Genomic DNA, 19,994 nt, shown 5'->3' with positions numbered 1-19,994 from the left:
TTTGTCTCAAATGGTCTGAGTTCCATGCTAAAGAATAGAATGATAATACATTATGGGGCCTGAAGTATTTAGTTTTAGTTTTAGTTTAGCTTTTTTTTTTTTCAAAAGCCAAAAGTCTGTGTTTATAACTAATGACAAATTATAAATAATATATATTACTTGCTAAAATTTTAGAGTGAAACATATGTGACTTATTTTTTTGAAGACTAAATTAATCCAGCTATTAGAGTCTCCAAGTTGTCATTTGCATTATTTTAAAACACAACCATGGGGAGGAGGGGAGAAGAATATCCACTTAGACTCTTACACATTTTAAAAAATGGTTAGTCCCTTCCTCTTTTTCTTAACAACTGCAGTCTAAAGGAGAACTTAAAGAAACCCCAGCCCAGTCTAGCTTCCCTCATTTGAACAACTGCTATATCCTGGAGTAAAGACACATTGGCATACAATTTTTCTTCATTGGCTAATCCATATTGTTTTCCTTTGTTGTTTGATTTCTTCCAAAGTCAATTCATATAAGCAGACCTTATTTCTTCAGAGCTTCAATGAAGCAAAGTGACTCATCAGAGAGAACTGAAAGTCTAGTGAACACCTCACATCATGAATTTCAAGGTTTGATTTCTTTAGTATTAGAAGTCTGAGCTTCATTGGTGAAGTCATTATATAACTACCTGTTATATAAGTGTGGCAGATGATATAATGAATTGGACAGAAAATTAAATGTATGACCTGGGAATGTTTATTTAACATGCTTGACGGTGGCATCACTGGTTTGCAAAAGGTAATCTGAGGAGCAGAGCTTTGGTTATGAAATATTTTAGTACATTCTATAACATAAATTAAATCAGTCAAAGAGACTAGTCTGGCCTTCAGAATAATTATAAGACATTACTAAAAATTCAGAGTTGTCTTGATTGTAAATAGTTGACATGTAAAGTAAATGATAACATAGCCATCTTATTAATAGATATGATGTGGGCTCTGTGTAGACATAAAAGGTAACATTTGCAGTTCATCTCAACATACATTTACTTGATTCCTACTTTATACCAGGTACTGGGCCAAATGTGAAGATACAGGGAGTAAGCAAAACAAGTCACCAGCTTTGAGGCACTTACAAAGTACATTATTAGGAAGAAGAAAAGGCACTTCAACTATTGGCGTATTAGAAAGAGACAGCGCTGAGGCAGCCATGAACTGTCCAGACTACAAAAGGAATTATTGATATTTGATTCTTTAGTGGGTAGACAGAATAACTGTGATATCAGCATACTGTGAAAAATACTATGATAGAGATTTGTGGAGGGAGCTCTGAGGACACACGAAAGAGGAACAGCTAACACATAGTGGTCTGGGGAGACTTCCTGAGAGAGGTGAATCCAGATTTAAATTTTATGGAATAAATAAAGAGTTACCTGAGTGAAGAAGGGAGGGCAAGGAGACTCAGAGAAGAAAATGACAATGTCCTGGGGCATCATCACGGTCTGTAAGAGAACTATGAGTAGTTCCTAGTTTAGGAGCTTAAATTCCAAGGCAGGAGAGGAAGCCAAAAAGTCACTTTGCATGTCATGTTAAGGAGCTTGAACTTTATCTTGTAGGAGCTGGGAAGCCACTGAAAGTTTTAAGCAAGTGAATGGTATGATAAGATTTGTATTTGAGCTGCATCTCTCTGGCAGCAGTGTGGAGGTTGATGGATCCTGGCGTATTAGAAGGAGAAGCAGAGGGGATAGGCAAGACCAAAGGCCCCATGGGAGAGAGTATGATATCTAACCTAGGACAGTAGTAGTAGTAGTGGTGGTGGAAGGTAGGTAGCAAGTGAATTCAAGAAATATTTAGGAAAAAAATATTTAGGAAGTTAAATTGACACAATTTGGCAATAAGTAAGATGCAGGAGTTGTGAGAGAGAAGAGTCAAAGCAACCTGAATCCAGGTTTCTAGTTTTGGTAATTAGGTAAGTGCTAGCACTCAGTGTGTGACTTGCCTTAGAGTATGAGGCAGCTGAATTAGGTACTCATGACTGAAGAAAAACAAGCCACATATACATGTAAAGGTATCATAAAAACCAAAATCACACTCAGCTTTTTGAGGTAAATCTACTTGAGCAAAATACCTGAAGTGTTCTCTTCTGTTTGGATAGTTACAAGGTTTTTCGTGTTTTAGAAATAGAAGATGAAAAAATTCTTTCTTCGGTGGCTCTGGTTGGGGTCGGGGGGCACTGAGCCGCATGGCACGCGGGATCTTAGTTCCCCAATCAGCAATAGAGAACCCGCACCCCCTGCAGTGGAAGCGCGGAGTCTTAACCACTGGACCGCCAGGGCAGTCCCCCCAAATTATTGATAATAATTTATTAATATATTCTGCATTCATAAATAACTTTTAGAAAACTTCAGTTACACATCTTTTGTTATTTGGGTTTAAATACATAATATAAATATTTTAAACCCCAATTGCCAGAAGAATTATTTAAAATTCAACTATATAAGGTGCTAATATTCTTACATTACTAAATGGAGCGTCAAAAGATCCTCTTAAAAGTTTCTGTAACAAATTCTACTCCTAGATATATACCCGAGAGAAATAAAAACACGTGTCCACACAAAACTTGTTCATAGCAGTTGTTATTCATAATAGCCGCCAAATGGGAATAACCCGAATGTCCACTAACTTTATATTAAATGAAAGAAGCCAGACACAAAAAACCACATGTTATATGACTCCAGTTTGGAAAGTGAGTGCTAATGGGTATGGGTATTCTTCTGGGGGATAAAGATGTTCTCAAATTGATTGAGATAGTTGCAGAATTCTGTGAATGTACTCAAGACCATTGATTTGTATACTTTAAATGGATAAATTGAATGGTATGTGAAATATATCTCAAAACTTAAAAAAAAATTTTAAGGTGATATAACAAAAACTAGGAGTTTAATTATATTAAATTATAAAAGCAAAAATAGAGAAAAATTGTTATAACTACCAAAAACAGGAAGGTAGTATAAGTAAGGTAAATCCTCATATATGATAACTACAAGATGATAAATAAAAACTAGAAAAATAAGCATATTTAGAGATATCGAGGTAATTACCAGTATTAAAACAGAAAGAGTTAACATGATTGCTTCTGAGAATGGAAAGGGTAGGGTAATGGACTGTTGGTTTTCATGACATGCCCCATTTGATTATTAACCATGTATTACTTGATAAAATTAATTTTAATAAAGAGGAACTTCCCTAGTGGCTTAGTGGTTAAGAATCCGCCTGCCAACGCAGGGGACACGGGTTCGAGCCCTGGTCTGGGAAGATCCCACGTGCTGCGGAGTAACTAAGCCTGTGTGCCACAACTACTGAGGCTGCGCTCTAGAGCCCACAAGCCACAACTACTGAAGCCAGCGTGCCTATAGCCTGTGCGTCACAACAAGAGAAGCTACTGCAATGAGAAGCTCACGCACCACAACGAAGAGTAGCCCCCACTCGCTGCAACTAGAAAAAGCCTGCACGCAGTAACGAAGACCCAACGCAGCCAAAAGTAAATAAATAAATACCTCTTGCCTTTAAAAAAATTTTTTTTAATAAAGAATAAATTTCCACGTAAAATTGTACACGTATATGTATCTGCATGGTCTTTTAGCCATGGTAGTGACCCAGAAATTCAAGGTAAAGCAAATATAGATGTGTATAAATCTGATGATATAAATTCTTTTTGCCTCTTTTTTTCCCCCCAAATTCCAAACCTACCTAGTAGTTATTTAGGACTATTACATGGCTTACCATCAAAAATACTTTAAGAACGTTCTACTTCTGCTGTGTGCAGTTCACTTGAATTAAGTGACTTGAAGAGATGAATGCCTTTAAGCCACAATGTGCTCAGAGCTTGCTTCTGATCCTCACATAGGTAGGAGTGGAAAGGCTGGCTGAGAGCGGGTTTGGCAGATGGGACGTTTAAAGAGGGCAGGCACCGGTTAGGGGTCAGGTGTACCAGAGAGCCAAAAGTCAGCATGAGGGCAATTAACACCTGAGGGCAAAAAGTGAGGTGGGTGGAAGCACAATACTGCTTCTTTACAGGTTTTGCCCAAGCCCTTTCTAACTGCTGCTGAAAATTCTCTTCCACGCTCATGTGGAATTTTCCAAATATGTTTTCAAATAGCTGGAGAAGGGTAAAGCCAAGTGCTTTAAAAAGTAGATGGAGGGGGGCTTCCCTGGTGGCGCAGTGGTTGAGAATCCGCATGCCAATGAAGGGGACACGGGTTCGAGCCCTGGTTCGAGAAGATCCCACATGCCGTGGGGCATCTAAGCCCGTGCGCCACAACTACTGAGCCTGCACTCTAGAGCCCGCGAGCCACAACTACTGAGCCCGCGTGCCACATCTACTGAAGCCCCTGCGCCTAGAGCCCGTGGTCTGCAACAAGAGAAGCCACTGAAAGGAGAAGCCCACGCACCGCAACGAAGAGCAGCCCCTGCTCACCGCAACTAGAGAAAGCCCAGGCAGAGCAACAAAGACCCAATGCAACCAAAAATAAATAAAATTTAAAAAAAATAAATTAAAAAAAAAAAAAGAGTAGATGGAGGGACTTCCCTGGTGGCACAATGGTTAAGAATCCGCCTGCCAATGCGGGGACACAGGGTCAAGCCCTGGTCCAGGAAGATCCCACATGCCGCGGAGCAACTAAGCCTGTGTGCCACAACTGCTGAGCCTGTGCTCTAGAGACCATGAGCCACAACTACTGAAGCCCGCACGCCTAGAGCCCATGCTCCACAACGAGAGAAGCCACCGCAGTGAGAAGCCCGTGCACTGCAATGAAGACCCCCGCTCACTGCAACTAGAGAAAGCCCACGCACAGCAACAAAGACCCAACGCAGCTAAAAATAAATAAATACATTTATTTTTTAAAAAAAGCATATAGAGCTCGTCATTTGATTTCAACATCTATTTAGAAAACAGACTTGTATTTCCCCCCATTGTGGCCAGTTTAATAAGACCCATTTTTCTTGAATCCCCAGTGCCTAATTACTCATATTTCTTCCTTAAAGCTACATTCTGGTTTAGGATTTTTGTTGTTTAAATCTCTGAAGCACTTTAAGAACCCTTGCTTTGGCTTTGTTTTTTGGCAGCAAAGGAAAAATGATCTCCTGGTTTACTTTTGGAATCTGCAAAGCAACTTTGAGGTCCCCCAGGTGGATTTAGTGTTTGGAAAGGGGAATTTGGGGGACTAAGGTTGACCCTGAGCCCCCAGGTCACTGTTCACATTTACAAAAGCAAACCTGGTATCCCCAATTGCTTTTCTCTTGAGGTTGGCTTAACTTTATTTATCTTCTGCCTTGGGTCACTGCCCCTGAGGTGCTTCAAAAGCAAAACCCAAAAGACCCAAAACAAAGAAAGCTAAACCAGATTCAAGGAAAAAATGACCTGGCACTCTAGGTTCACTTTTAGAAAAGCAAAAAGTCACTTCAAGAGTTTCATAGAATGGTTTAAAGTTGGCCTAGATTCATTGTGTCATTTGTGCAAAGTGATCTCAACAGGTCTGAGACCCCAAGTTTCTTGGGTGTAGATTTGGAGTGCGACTTAGGATGAGAAGCTGTCAGCAAGCTAAATGCCTTGACACAGACTAATTCAGTGATTCTTCCGTGATTCAACTATTTTGAGGATATAAATGGACCACCCATGCAACCATTTCTTTCCTTAAGCTGAATCTTTTTGTTTGCTGGACACACACAGGGGTGGCTGAGGAAGTGAAACATACAACACACTTTAAAAAGTTGGCATAAATCCCACCTTATGTTATCAGATTAGTTATGAAGGGTGTTTTTGAATCCTTGGTGCAAAAAAAAGTTAGTTTGCTAATTTTAAGTAATCTTATAAATCATGATGAAATAGAACTGAGGCACATTATTTTGCTATTCATTTTTATATGATCCATACTTTGCTTACTTCCCTAAAGGATTTAAGGTGGAATTACTTTACTTGACTATTGGAACAAATGCATTTTTAGAACTTAATACCAATTTTCATTTTAATATGGCTGACTTTATCCTTTAATAAGTAATTGTAAAATTGCTTTTGGATAATCTAGGGGAGATTTTATTTTTGTTCATGTTTGGTCTACATCTTTGGATTTCAGGTATATGTGTTAACTAATAAATTCACCTGTTGAGACCATGTCTTACAGTTTATTTCCAAGACTGAGGGAGATTTTGTATGATTGATAACAAATGTATTATTTGTTTACTGCCATCTGAAGAAAGTAAAACTTGAGATAGAGAAGTAAGGTTTTCCATAATTTAGATTTTAATATTAAGGACATAGTACATCCTGTGAAACCTCACCGAATGTGAGAGGCAGTCCCCAAGGCAATGACTGTGTGGAGTGAAGAGGAGTGTCAGTGATTGTACCTGGTGCCACTCCAGTTTCCGCATCCCTTCCCGTCACACTCTGGCTCCAGAGCAGTCTCGTTCTTTTTAAACAATCCCAGAGACCTGGGATCATGCTTCTTGGTCAAAATAGGCATAGGTAGCAGCCTATAGAAATGGACTCAGTCCGTAAATCTGGCCAGGCATAGTGTTAGGTAGGACCCAGGAATAACGTCCTAGTCTTGTGTTACATCTTTCATGTCAGTATAACTGTACTTTAAAAAGTGAAAAGGATCTTATAATTGTTATGGATGGAGGGACACTGGTAGACCATTCAGAAATATTAGTGCTTCTTTCTCTAAGAAGATCATTTACCTCAATTAACATTAGACCCAATGCCTTATCATAAAGGTATCTATCCTCTTTATCAAGCCCCAGGGAAAGCCTGGGAAAGGTGGAAGTCAGTTGACTACATTCACTTGCCCTAGTTTGCCTGCTGGCCAACTTTGGCATTTTTCTAGAGCTGTCTTCATAAACTGAAATTGTCTGTAGGGTGCTTATATTTTGTACTCATGAAGCCTAAGAAAAAAAGCTCCTAAGTAACTTGGAATAGTGGTCTGGCATCGTCAGCCAGAGAGTGATACTTCTTGAATATCTACTGAGAGGTTACGCTCTGCTGGACATACTTTATGAGTTTGCCTGCACAGCTCCGTGAAGTTTGTTTCTATTTACTTATTAAATGTGGTATTATGCATTTGAAAAATCCTTATGATGCCGAAAGCTCCGCTTCTCTGCACTGGTGTCAAATCTCAGAGACAGAGTTTTGGGTGAAGTAGAAAAGGATAGCTTTATTGCTTTGCCAGGCAAAGCGGGGGGGCGGACACAGCAGGCTTCTGTCTCAAAAAACTATGTGTCCCAACCCCAGAGAATTTGATGAAGGGTTTTATAACAGTGGTTCAAGGGTGGGGTCTCTGACAAGATTAAGGTATGTGCAGAGCCTGCCCTCCTTTCATCTGTCTCAGGTGGTCTCAGGTGGTCTCCTAATCTCAGGAGAGTCTCTGCTCCCTTTAGTCAGGTGGTTTCTTGGCTGCTCCTCCCTTGATTAGCAACTGTTCACATCTGCCCTTTGGAACTCAGAGAAGGTCTTGGAGGCTGGAGTCTTGCCTACAAGAATTGGGGGACAAAAAAAGACTCTTGCGCCTGGAAGCCCCACAGGGCCCTGTCACACACGTGGAAATGAGAAATCAGAATATGAGATCAGCATGCTTGCTAGGCCTTATCATTCCTCTCCACCCACATCCATGTATCCTTTGGGGCATAGACACTGAAATGGTGCTCAAGTCTATAGCCACTGGATTCATGGCCTGAGAATACAGAGCAAGCAGTGTTAGCTCCTATGTAAATCAGTTTCTAGCTTACTTAATATTAAATTGACAGTAGCTTCCTCATATGTTACTCTAGTTTAAGTTACTAAAATTGTGTGTGAATAGTTTTTTCTTTATAAATTCTTCATGTTAACATAAAATATTACTTGTCTCCTTATGAACTCTGCCTCCGCACTTTCCCCACTTACAGTGTAAACTCTTTGAGGACAGGGACTTTGTCTCATTCAATACTGTATCTCTGGTGCCTAGCACAGTAGTTCCGCACGTTGTAGGTGGGCAGTCGATATTTGTTGAATGAATAAGTGAATGTTATCTAGATCCTTAGCCCTTTTATCCACCTTGGCAATGCATTCCTTAACCATTAGTGTGCAAATTTATGCAGATTTCCATTGATATCTACAAGTTAACTATGCACTGTATGTATTGCTATAAAGTATTAGTGTAAATTTGAAAGCATGTGGATTAGACTTGTCTACGGATGGGCAGTTAGGTTAAATTTTGTGGTTCCTGTAATTTCTAGCAATAAGAAATTTGCATATGAGTGTCTGACCATACGTGAAAAAAGTAAGCATAATATTTCTTTATCTAGGAAAGTCTGTTTTTGTGCTGTAAAAGAACCATTTCTATACTCACAGCTGGAGTTGGTGTAGGTTTTAAATTCATTAAATGGGCTCCTCCTTTCCCACCTGGGGGTAGATCAGCCCTTATTTTAAGGCCTCTTCTTCTTCCAGGTCCCAAAGGTCATGTTGCTGTTGCCTTTGGAAAGAAAGGGAATTTGCAGCCAGTACATTATTAAGTGGTTGCTGACTATGCGCATGCCCACACACACTTGAGCTAACACCTACGTATACCTGGGAGAGGACTCCTTCGAACTGAGGCTTTTATTTTGAATGAGGAGAATTCATTATTGAAATTTATTGGAAAAAAAAAATGTATGTATGTAAAGCTTATTTCTAACTCTAAAGTTAATACATGCCCATTGTAGAATATTATGAAAATAAAGAAGATAATAAGTTACCCATAATCCCACCACACAAATTACAACTCTTCTTAACATTTTCTCAAAATTTTTTCCATTCTCTTTTGATGGGTTTTTATGTAATTTTAGTAGTAATATTTATCATAAACTTCCCAAGCTATTTAAAATTCTATGTAAGCATCAGTTTGAATAACCACATGATACGTCTTATAGATAGATATACCTCACTACTTAACCATTGTCTTAATACTGAGATTTAAGCTGTTTTCAGTGGGGTTTTTTCCTTCAATTTTTGATAGCACAAGTAACATTTTTGAGATTAATATATTTGTTCATAAGTTTTTATCTACCTTTATTATTGTCTACTGAAGTTAGATTCCTAGAAGTAGGATTACTGAATCAAAGGGAATGGCCATTTTTATAAGGTTCTTAAATACATACTGCAAATTCACATTCCAGAGAAGTTATACTAATTTACATTTTCACTGCAGAGTGTAGAAGGTAACTTTTCCTCCTTGTGAAAGAAGGGGAAAATGTACTTGTTGCTAAGCAAGAGTCAAAAATTACACAGAACTTGAAATATGTTCCCTTTTCTTTGTAAGACTGTGTTCTTTTAACATTGTCTCAGTGTAGTTTCTGTACCAGTGTTTTAACTTTTGGTATGGCTGGTATGGCCTAGAATGTTGCCCGAAAGAAAATAGTGTGGCTTTTAATATTAGTAGTAAATATTTTCATTATAGAATTTTCTGCTTTGTACAAGAAAGTCTCTATTAGTAGCTGTATATTGGATGGGAAGAGTCAAGCAAGTCCATTATCTTCCTAAGGAAGAGCTAGTTTCTTGTAACTTTCTGTAGGTTGTAACCACCCCAGAAATTTTATCCCTCTCAGAGCCAGTGGGTTGGCTCACATATCCTATGAGTAAATACAAATACTTGCTTCATTTGAAAGCAAAACCAATACACCCTTTACTTATAAAGTGAGCTAAAACAAAAAGAAAAAGTAATATAAAAACCGAAGGAAGGTAGTAAGTAAAACATTTATCTTTCTGAAACAATTCAAATGGGGATAGGAAGTTGGTTTTAAGTGGCTTAAAGGGGATTAGGGTTTTAAAGTTGGATAAGGAGTTTGGTGCTTTGGTTTAGGCACTGCATTGCTTTTAAAAGATTACTTCCATATTTGACAACAATTCTAACTGGAGATTATAAAGCAAATAGTCAATTTTAAAACACTACGGAAAACAAGAAGGTTTCCTTTTTGTTGTTGTTTGTTTATACAAAATGATTGCCTAGAGTTAACAGGCTGAGTCCTGAAGGCCTCATTTCATAACACTACTGAGGATCTATCACCAGGGAGAATCCAGAAGAGGTTGTTTAATGCACTTCATTGAGATTATCTGAGCTTTTCGGTTTAAATTACTTTGGGAAAAGTCTAGGTGCAAATGACTTCTTTGAAAGGTAAACATACTTAACCTCTTTTTAGAAAAAAAGGTTCAATTTAAGTTCTTTAAAATTCTTCAGTTAGTAATTTAAATTTGAGTATGAACTGAATAATGTGTAAAGATTAAATCTCTATACCTCAGTACGTGTTCATATAATTATATAACTTTTCATTATTTTACAATTATTTGAAAATGCAATTAAGTATTTTATTAGAAAGGCAAGGCCTGACAATTTTAGTAATTTGAAAAGTGAAAAGATATTATACACTATGTTGGTTATCAAATATAGTTAATGAAGTTTTAAAAATGAGATTCCTTACTCTGTTGCATCTGAGAAGCAGGTCATATTAAAATGGATCAAGAGTAGCATATCCTTTATGTATTAGCTGTGGATAGTCAAAAGTTGCTTTAACATTTTTCCCCATCTTCCTCAGCTCCTTGACCTGTTTATGGTTTGGGATTGGTCTACTTATCTAGCTGATTATGGTCAGCCAGCTTCTAAGTACCTTCGGGTGAATCCAAACACAGCCCTTACTCTTTTGGAGAAGTGAGTATATTCTGCAGACGTTTTTGCATACCATTTTAGCATTTTGTGATTCAGTGATAATTGAAGAACTAGAAATTTTTATCAAAAGAGAAATGTCTATATGGAACTTAAAAGTTCAGTTCATTTTAATGATCCAAACATAAGCCTCTTTCTTTCTCGCCTTCAGTGTTGTGTACTTTTATATGAGATTTGTTTATGTTGATACAGACAAAACGTTTTTCCTATTGTATCCTCAATATCTGACCTAATTGGCTTTAGAAATATGTTTACTGCAGATAAGTGAGAATTGGAACTTTTTTTTTTTAATACTGTAACACAGGAAAGAAAGTATTTTGTAAAACGTAGTTAGGGATTGGAATGTTTGCCACCAGTGCTGTCTAGATCCTACCATGATGGGCTTGGATTCTTTACAGGTAGAGAGGTATGCGTTTCAAAAAATTGATATTTTAAAAACTGAAGTAACAGAACACTTACTGGTGCGTCTCGTCCAATTAAAAGTAAAACAAGTGTAGGTGTTACTTTTCCTTCTTTTATGTGGCAGGTTTTCTTTTCACTCTACCATATTTCATTATAAGCATCACTATTAAAATTTTCAATTTTTGAATTAAAAGTGTATATTCCCCACATTTCAAAATATCTGTGGTGTATTTGATTTGAGAGGACATAGGAACTATTTTAAATAAATGTAAGCTTGTTTTACAATGCCATGAAACACCACTGAGGCAAACAAATTACTGCTTTAAATTTTCTAATATTATTTTTCCTTTCACCTTGTCTTGCTATGAGTGTGATTTGCAGAGTCCATAGAGGGTATGTATTTTAGCATACTTTATGGAATGATGTTAGAAAATAGTATCACGTAAGGAAACTTGCTTAAGATTTACATACTAGTATTTTGTGTGGTTGCTTTCTCTGTAATTCTATTAGTACCTATTTTCTTTGAAGTATATTTTTCAAGCATAGGATTAGTGTGAGATAATCCAGAGCATGCCAAGATACTTCACTTGTGACAGTATAGCTTTTAATTTCCTTTTACTAATCTTCTTCATTCACGTATATTCCTAGGATGAAGGATACTAGCAAAAAGAACAATATATTTGCTCAATTCAGGAAGAATGATCGAGACAAACAGAAGTTGATAGAGACAGTTGTGAAACAGCTGAGAAGTTTGTTGAATGGTATGTCCCAGCACACATAAACTTCACATTGCTTGCACTCAGTGACACCAAATCCATGGTGTCTCAACATTGATCTCTAACAGGCACTGGTCATGATACAGAAAGTTGTTTGCAGAATTCAAAAATACAGTAGAGAAAAGACACTGATGAGAGAGCTTAAACAAGAAAGAATTATAAATATCATTTGTATGGATTTTTAGATAGCTGAATAATATTTTATATATGGAAAACCTGGCATTAATTTTTTTTTCACTTCTAGGGAAAAAAGGCAAAACTAATATATAAATCAGGTCAAAAATTGTCTATGAAACTGATTGTGTAAATACATTAGAAGAACTTATGCCTCTATGTATTGGTGTTTTTTCTACTTAGACTTGAATGATTTTTCTGTTTTGTTTTTTGTTTGTTTTCCAGTATCTGGTTTTGGAATGAAATTATGTCTGATCTTTCACTGTCATTTTCTGACTTTTCGCTTTAATTTTCACCTCAATATTATTTAAATAGACTAAAATTTCTAATTCTGCTGATTTCGAGGGAGGAAATATAAATCTTTAAAGGTCCCTGAAGTCAAACTTAATTTAACCCAATAAGAATTTGAATTATTTGTTCTACTTGGGTGGTTTAATTTAATCTGAATATGAAGAAAAGGAATTTGATTTTCTAAAGATGCAAGGTGTTTCTGTTCAGCAGGGTTAATATTTCTAACTATAGTGTTTGTAGCTGGCCCCATTTATTTGGTTTGGTTTGGTTTGGTTCAAGTTAGAAGGACAGAAACTAAGTGGGGCTAACCACTTCAGGTGCCGCTTGTGCTAGGAGAGATGTGTTCCTACACACAGAAGTTACCACAGGGGTCAGGTTACTTTCTTCAAAGAGCAGACCTCAGTACCGTGTCCTCACTGTGGAAACAAGCCAAACCAAATGAACTCTGGAAAACCTAAAATGAATGTACATTTTACTGTGTAAAGTACTGTGGTCCAGATGGTAATAACAATCTGATCCTTACTTTCTCTTCATTGTATTTATGCTGAATAATCCTTTTGCATTTTCAGGATTTATGCCTGTAAGAAACTTTTATTTGACTCTGTAAAATAAGTGCAAAGAATTATATGTACATTTCTTGACTTTGTGATTAAATATTAAAAAGGTTGAGCAAGTTGTTGGAAATTCAATGATACTGCATCTATTTAGAGCTTCCTGACTTAAAACAACTGCTTTCTTCAGAAGGGCTATTATTCCCTTGTTATTGGAATGGGAGTGTCACCAAAACAAAGAAAATAAGCACTTATTCCCTTGACCGTCTCTTATCCTAAAGTATTTAACGTTATAAAAAATATTACATGAAAAATATGGTAATTCCAGGGACAATACAATCTGGAAGTTACCAGAGAAGCCGTGAGCTGCTAGTTCTCTTTGAGGACTGGAATGTAGTGACCCTCCAGTGCCTTACCCAGCTCTCCAGGTCACCAGGGACGTCTCCCGGCTTGGGATGAGGCGTCCCCAGATTCGGAGAGACGCCTCCTTTGTACTGCTTGGAGCAGACCACTGTGGGTCCTCAGCGGTGATGGTCTTGAGGAGTTCTCTTTACTGTTCGCAGGAAAACAAGCACCCTGCACACACACACACCCCGCACCCCTCGGGTTGCGCTGTAGGGACTGGGACGCCCGAGTCCTGGGGCATTTCGGGTCCCACAGAAAGCCCCAAGAAGCAATCATGTAGACTGATGGGGTGGGAAGGATACGAAGCGGGAGGGGACAGTGAATTTGGTCCTCGAGTCCCGAAAGGCGCCGGGAGATATCTGCTCCTCGTGGGATTAGGGGGTCTCTGTGAAGCTTTGAGAAGCAGTGACACTACCATCTTTTGAAGGATTCTGGAAGTGGTAGATCAGAGACCTCGGAGGGGTGGGGATGTCGAGATTCTCAACCCCGGCCATCAGGGCTTGCGATGCCAAGGTAGGCATCGAAGACCGCAGTTTCCCTGAAACAGAAGCAGAGCAAGGGGGAGAACCCCCAGCCCTTTAGGCTTGGAGTGCCGGGAGGGGACGGGGCACCTGGAAGCTCGAGGGTGGGGATCCCAGAGAGAGCCCGCATTACCTCCGTGCGCATGGTCAGTCCACCCTCCGAGCTCCTGCTGGGAGCCGCGAGGTTCTTGGCGCGAAACTGCAGGCCCCGCCCGAGGATCTGCGCGGGGCACGGCCCCCGGCTTAGCCGTAGCGCCGCAGCGGCTGCCACTCCCCACTCCAACCCCTCGGAGAACGCGCCGCTGCCCACCGCCTCCAATCATTACTCTGCGTGGAGCGCTTTAAATATGCAGAGGCGGGTCACGTCGTGTGAATCGGTATCAATCCGTAGGGAGGGAGCCAATATCTATATAAATGTGGCCTGGGTGGGCCGAAAAGGGTTAAAAGGCTGTAGAAGAGAGAGGTGGGCGGGGGTCTACAGTCCGGGTGCGCGCAGCCCTGGTTGGCAACACCGGTGAGTTGCTCCTTTCTTTGCCCTCCTTCGCTGCTTCTATCGAAGGAGTGCTGACCAGGGGAGGTGGGAGGTGGGAGGTTCGAGCGGTCCCCAGGCAGCCGGCGCCCGCGCAAGGGGGTTGCGTTTTGGCCCGGGAGCCGTCGGACTCCGGGAAAAGTCCTGAGCGCGCGGGTCTCGATGAAGGCACGTTCCCTAAGGGCGCGTGGTCACTGCTGCCCTCCGCTGCCCGTCTGCTTTTAGAGCGAAGTCCTTGTCCGAGGTTGTAAATCTCGGTTTTGGTCCCCAAGCCCCAGGCCCTTTCCGGACAGAACAGGTGAACACTGCGCGCTGCCGGCGCCGCAGTTCCTGCGCCTCCTGCGCTCGGAGTGGCCTGGTCCCGGCAGGCTCGCCATGCTCCCCTGGGGGCTGAGCTGCCTGTCGGTGCTGGGGGCGGCGGGCACCGCTCTCCTGTGCGCGGGTCTGCTGCTCAGCCTGGCCCAGCACCTCTGGACCCTCCGCTGGACGCTGAGCCGGGACCGAGCCTCTGCCCTGCCCCTGCCCAAAGGTTCCATGGGCTGGCCCTTCTTCGGGGAAACGCTGCATTGGTTAGTTCAGGTGAGCAGTTCGTCGTTTCCGCACCCCAATATGGCCCCTTCTTCCCTATCCCCCACTGGTTCTCAATGTTCCCAGGGTTCGTAGCCAGCCTCTTCCTGTCGCCCAGGGCTCCAGGGAGCATACACGGCCCTGACCTTTGCCCAGCTGCTCCCTCGAAGGGACCGGACCGTATGTCACTGGCGTACTCTGCAACGCAACTTAAGTACCGACAAAACGCGGGGGTGCACAGAGGGGTTCCAGGACCCTATGTCCTGCCACCATAGAATCAGGAGTCAGGAGCAAGTCTCAGCAGTGAGCTCTATGGCGCTCGTGTCCCCATTCTGAGTCTCAGTTTCCTCATCTCACCAGTGGGAACAGGAGCAGATACATTACCGTAGGGTAGTCACGAGGCCCATTTGAGACTAAGGCGCCAGCCTAGAGCAGGAGGTTTTTATCAAGCGGCAGTTGGGAGGCCTGGGCTAGATCCTCAGCTGAGGCCCAGCGGCCCCATCCCTCTTCGCTCCTGGCTCGCAGGGCTCGCGCTTCCACAGCTCCCGCCGGGAGCGGTACGGGACAGTGTTCAAGACGCACCTGCTGGGCAGGCCGGTGATCCGCGTGAGCGGCGCCGAGAACGTGCGCACAATCTTGCTGGGCGAGCACCGCCTTGTGCGCAGCCAGTGGCCGCAGAGCGCGCACATCCTACTGGGCTCGCACACACTGCTCGGCGCGGTTGGCGAGCCGCACCGGCAGCGGCGCAAGGTGAGCCTAAAACAGAAGGTGCCGTCGGGACGTCAGACCCGCGGTTTCAGAGAACCTACTGTGGGCCAGGCCGGGGCGAGGTGTTAGGGGTACACTGTGAACCTGGCCAGGGCCCCTAACAAGTGGGTGCCACTGGGCTAGTCCCTTACCTTCCCCGGCTTTGGTTTATAAGGCCAGGACTCGGAATTAAAGGTCCTTTCACCTTTGATCTTATGCGATTCTGATACCAGAAGCGCTGGAAATTCAAACTTAGAGAGGGTTAGCGACGACTTCCTGGAGGAGGTGGCCCCTGTAGCCTGGATGGATGGGAGGGACTGTGCACATCAGAAAAGAACTAGAGGGAATGGCGAGAGCAAAACCCAACACATTTGGGTCCGGGTCTCTTAGAAGAGGAGACAGGCCGAAATTGGCCTTTTGGCTCCTACGGAGTCGTGGAGCGGAGGGAGCCGGACGGCTGCCAGGGCTGACCCCGCGCACTCCCCACAGATCCTGGCGCGAGTGTTTAACCGCGCGGCGCTGGAGCGCTACGTGCCTCGCCTGCAGGGGGCGCTGCGGCGTGAGGTGCGCTCCTGGTGCGCGACCCGCGGGCCGGTCGCTGTCTATGACGCCGCCAAAGCGCTCACCTTTCGCATGGCTGCGCGCATCCTACTGGGTCTGCGGCTAGACGAGGCGCAGTGCTCGGAGCTGGCCCGGACCTTCGAGCAGTTCGTGGAGAACCTCTTCTCGCTGCCCCTAGATGTGCCCTTCAGTGGCCTGCGCAAGGTACTGCCGCCCCTCCCCAAACCTTCCCTTTGGGGCTCCCTCGGTGTGCCACAGGCGTCACCTCTGCTGGGAGATGGAGGCTCTGCACAGTGTGGGGAGGCGGCGTGGTGTGGCGGTGGGCGTCGGGGCTGGCCTCTGACCTGACTCGCTGTGTGACCCGCGGCGGGCCACCCACCCTCTCTGGGTCACGCCTGAGGAATGGGCTCCAGCCCCAGCAGCCGCCGGCTTCCCCGACGTTGGGTCTTGGTGGCGGGCGCCCAGCCAGTCGTCTCAGCCCCTCCCCAGAGCGGCGCCTCCTGCCCTGGCCTCCAGCGCCTCTTTGGAAGCCCCGTGGCTGCGGAATGGATGGGAGCACTAGGGCCGCAGACACGCCCCCCGCCCCGACCCAGCCCGGCGCCAGCTGGAGACGGGTGGGTACCGGCTCCCCGCCTGCGGCCCCAGGCCCGCTAGTTTCCGGATCAGAGAACCATGGCCTCTTCAGACTTCAGAGCGATGGGCTGGGCCCAGAGAGCAACCGAACTGGGGCTTTTTATTGTGCTGGTGCCCTGGTTTTCAGTCACCTGAATAAAATTAATAGTTATGTATAAACGTATATGCTATACGCGCTGATTGCCTTGGGTATATTTTCTGATTTAATCCTCTCAGTCTGCAAAATATTCTTATTTTATTGATGAAGAAACTGAAGCTCAGAGACGTTAAATGACTTACCCAAGATCACACAGCTAGTAGGGAGGGGGGCAGGATTTGAACCCCATCTCCCCTGAGTAAAAAGCCCAAGTGCTCAAAATGCTTCTCCAGGCAGATGCTTTCGCTGTGCTTGCTCCCTGAACTCTGGAGGGCCACCCCAGCCCTCTTGCCTACCCCTTGCAAAGGTTAAATGTTTAGACTTCCAATAGTGTCCTTTAAGCCAGAGCTTTTCTGAGTGCATCAAGGTGTCCCTTCCTCTCTGCACTGGTGCCCACTGCCCCTGCCTGAGCCTTGTGCAGGGAAAGGACAATGGACTGACTCCCTGGCAGGGTTCTGTGCCAGACATGGACACTTGACAGCTGTGTGACTCTGGATAATGGCTTGACCTCTCTGAGCCTCAGCATCCTCCCATCAGGAGGACAGTAACTGTTTGCCTTGCCCCAAAGGGGGCTTGTGATCAAGAGAGAATGGTGTGTGGGGACAAATTCCTAAGCATTTATTGAGCCCCTTCTATGTGCCAGGCATGGAACTAAGCTGGGAAACTTTTAACACCAGGATCTCAGCAGAGCCAGACCAGCACTGGGAAGATTTTGGGGGTAGGTGTCCAGGGCTGGTCCCCTCAGCCTTCCTGCCCCACCTCCCTTCTCTCCCTGCACAACAGGGCATCCGGGCACGGGACCAGCTGCATCGGCACCTGGAGGAGGCCATTGCAGAGAAGCTTCATGAAGACAAGGCTGCTGTGGAGCCAGGCGATGCCCTCGACGGGATCATACACAGCACTAGGGAGCTGGGCCATGAGCTCTCAGTGCAGGAGCTGAAGGTGGGTGGCGGGAGATTTCTCCTCCCCTCTTTTGCATTTCTAGCAGGTCTCTACACACATGCTGCATCCCTGGAGCAATGGAGCTACATCCTGTTTGGGCCCACTTTGAGCCACAGACACTCCTCAGGGCGAGGGGAAAGAGGAGACCTGGGTTCCACTTATGGCTCAGCTGCACCCACTATCTCTGTGGCCCTGGGCCAGTCACCATCCCTTTCAGAGGAGAGTCCATGGCATGAATCCTAGGCCCTCCCTTACTGATTCTGGCAGCAAACAGCTCTCCCCCTCCCCCACTTCTCTGTCACTCCATGCCTTTGCCTCTGCTGTCCCCCTGCCTATGAAGCGCTCTTCACCCCTTTTCTCTACAAACCCTAAGAGTTCAGGGCTAAATTCCACAGTCTCCTTGAAGCTCCCCTCTTCCTCCCCAAATCTACACTTCCATGAGCCACCTTGGCACCTGGCACCTCTCTACCTGTCTGTTTTGCCACTGCAGAATCTCCTGGAGAATTAGAACCCCTCCCCATGTATGCATAGTGCACATACAGCGGAGGTAAGGAGGGAAGCTTTGGAGTGGTCCCTGGACCCACCTGCTTGAGAACCCAAAAAGGAGTGGAGAGGTTGGGGGGCAGGGAAGTTAGAAATGGGAACACCTCAAGCCTTCCATAAGCAACTCCCATCCTTTCTCGGGGCCTCAATTTCCCACTTTCCACTAGCCAGCCACTGAAGGGTGGGGCTCACTCAGCCTGAGTTTCTTCTCCAAGAATGGGACCAATAACCTCTTTCCTGACTCCTGGGTGGTTGTGAAGTCTGGAAGAGTCAAAGGAGTTAGAAACAGATGACCAGGGGGCTCTTGAGTCATGGGGGAGCCAGTGGATAGGAGCAGTTCTGGGCTGGGAAGGGGAGTAGTATGGAAAGAAGTGGATGGTCCCTCAGCCTTGGCAGGGCTGGGGAGCTGGTGACAACACCCTCCAGGTTCTCAGGAAGGGACCCACTGGCCAGAAATCTTCAGTTCTGGCTGGCCAGGGAGGACCTTGGAGCCCCAAGGTCTCTGTCCCAGCTCCCCATCTTGTGCAGGGCAGGCAGTTAGCCTTGGATCAGGTCATTCATTCCACATATATTATTATCTACCTATTCAGTGCCAGGCTCCATGCTGGGCCTGGGGATACAGCAGTGAGCAAACTATAGCCCTTGCCCTCGAGGTGCGAGACGGGAGGGGTACATATTCATCCTATAATAACATCAGTCAGTGTGTAAACACAAACTGGGTGCTGCAAGGAAGGAAGACAGCACACGGGGAGTTGGGAGGGCAGAGGCAGGCAGTGCACACCAGGAAGAGGTTTAGTCACTGGGACCACCGCTAAGCAGGAGGAGCACGATGCTTGCGTTGGTGGGAGGCTGGCGCTGCTGCTACGGGTGCCTTGGTCAGTTCCACTGCCGTTACTGTCAGGGCGCCCAGCTGGGGTTGTCGGCAGCGCTGTAGGCAGCACTTCATGGTTAAGAGCGCTGGACTCCCAGCTCGGCTACTGGGACTGGTGACGGCAGGGACCTCGAGCACCTCTCAGAGCCTCAGTAAAACGGGCATTGTGCCGCACAGGATCGGGGTGAGTATCGAATGAGTTAACACACGCAAAGCGCTAAGAACAGTACACAAAAAAAGTTCCTGGCATTATCTTTGGGAACCTCCCACGGCAAGTGGATAGATCCTCCTCTTGCTCGTTGCTATCTGTGACTTCCCCAAGTGTCGGACTTGGGATTCAATCGACTCCAGGACCTGCACAGGTAGCCGCGCCACGGGAGCACCCGGCGCTCTGGCCTGTGCGCAACGGCAAATATGGGGCCCCTGCGCCTCAGTTAGGGGGTCACGAGGCCGAGGCCCGGCTAATGGAGACTCAGCGCTCCCGGGCTGTCTTGCAGGAGTCAGCTGTGGAGCTCCTCTTCGCCGCCTTCTTCACCACGGCCAGTGCCAGCACGTCCCTCGTCCTGCTACTCCTGCAGCACCCGGCGGCCATCGCCAAGATCCGGCAGGAGCTGGCGGCGCAGGGGCTGGGGCGCGGGT

The 19,994-nt window shown here is 44.8% G+C and overlaps 2 protein-coding genes across 11 annotated transcripts in view; both read left to right on the top strand.

The window, feature by feature from the left end:
- EXOC6 (exocyst complex component 6) overlaps positions 1-13,038 on the top strand; it is a 192,321-nt gene extending 179,283 nt beyond the window's left edge. For 4 of the 10 annotated variants that reach the window (XM_024739505.1, XM_024739503.1, XM_024739504.1 and 1 more), the window contains exons 21-22: positions 10,579-10,691; positions 11,757-13,016. In XM_024739505.1, the coding sequence (XP_024595273.1) occupies positions 10,579-10,691; positions 11,757-11,889 (246 nt within the window). In that variant the 3' untranslated portion in view covers positions 11,890-13,016. Of the gene's footprint in view, positions 1-8,458; positions 8,660-10,578; positions 10,693-11,756 lie in introns of those variants that run through there. The other 6 variants (XR_003002485.1, XM_024739500.1, XM_024739506.1 and 3 more) reach the window with 6 other exon arrangements.
- Positions 13,039-14,730: 1,692 nt separating this feature from the next.
- The window catches only part of CYP26C1 (cytochrome P450 family 26 subfamily C member 1), a 7,875-nt gene continuing 2,611 nt past the window's right edge, over positions 14,731-19,994 (top strand). Inside the window, exons 1-5 of the mRNA XM_024739544.1 lie at positions 14,731-14,934; positions 15,448-15,672; positions 16,159-16,434; positions 17,783-17,941; positions 19,853-19,992. Of these exons, the coding sequence (XP_024595312.1) occupies positions 14,731-14,934; positions 15,448-15,672; positions 16,159-16,434; positions 17,783-17,941; positions 19,853-19,992 (1,004 nt within the window). The remainder of the gene's footprint in view (positions 14,935-15,447; positions 15,673-16,158; positions 16,435-17,782; positions 17,942-19,852; positions 19,993-19,994) is intronic.

The sequence above is a fragment of the Neophocaena asiaeorientalis genome, unplaced genomic scaffold (genome assembly GCF_003031525.2).
Source record: "Neophocaena asiaeorientalis asiaeorientalis breed wild unplaced genomic scaffold, Neophocaena_asiaeorientalis_V1.1 scaffold597, whole genome shotgun sequence".
NCBI classification, from domain to species: domain Eukaryota; kingdom Metazoa; phylum Chordata; class Mammalia; order Artiodactyla; family Phocoenidae; genus Neophocaena; species Neophocaena asiaeorientalis.
Note: the sequence above shows the minus strand (reverse complement) of the source record. Positions and strands in the feature narration are given on the sequence as shown.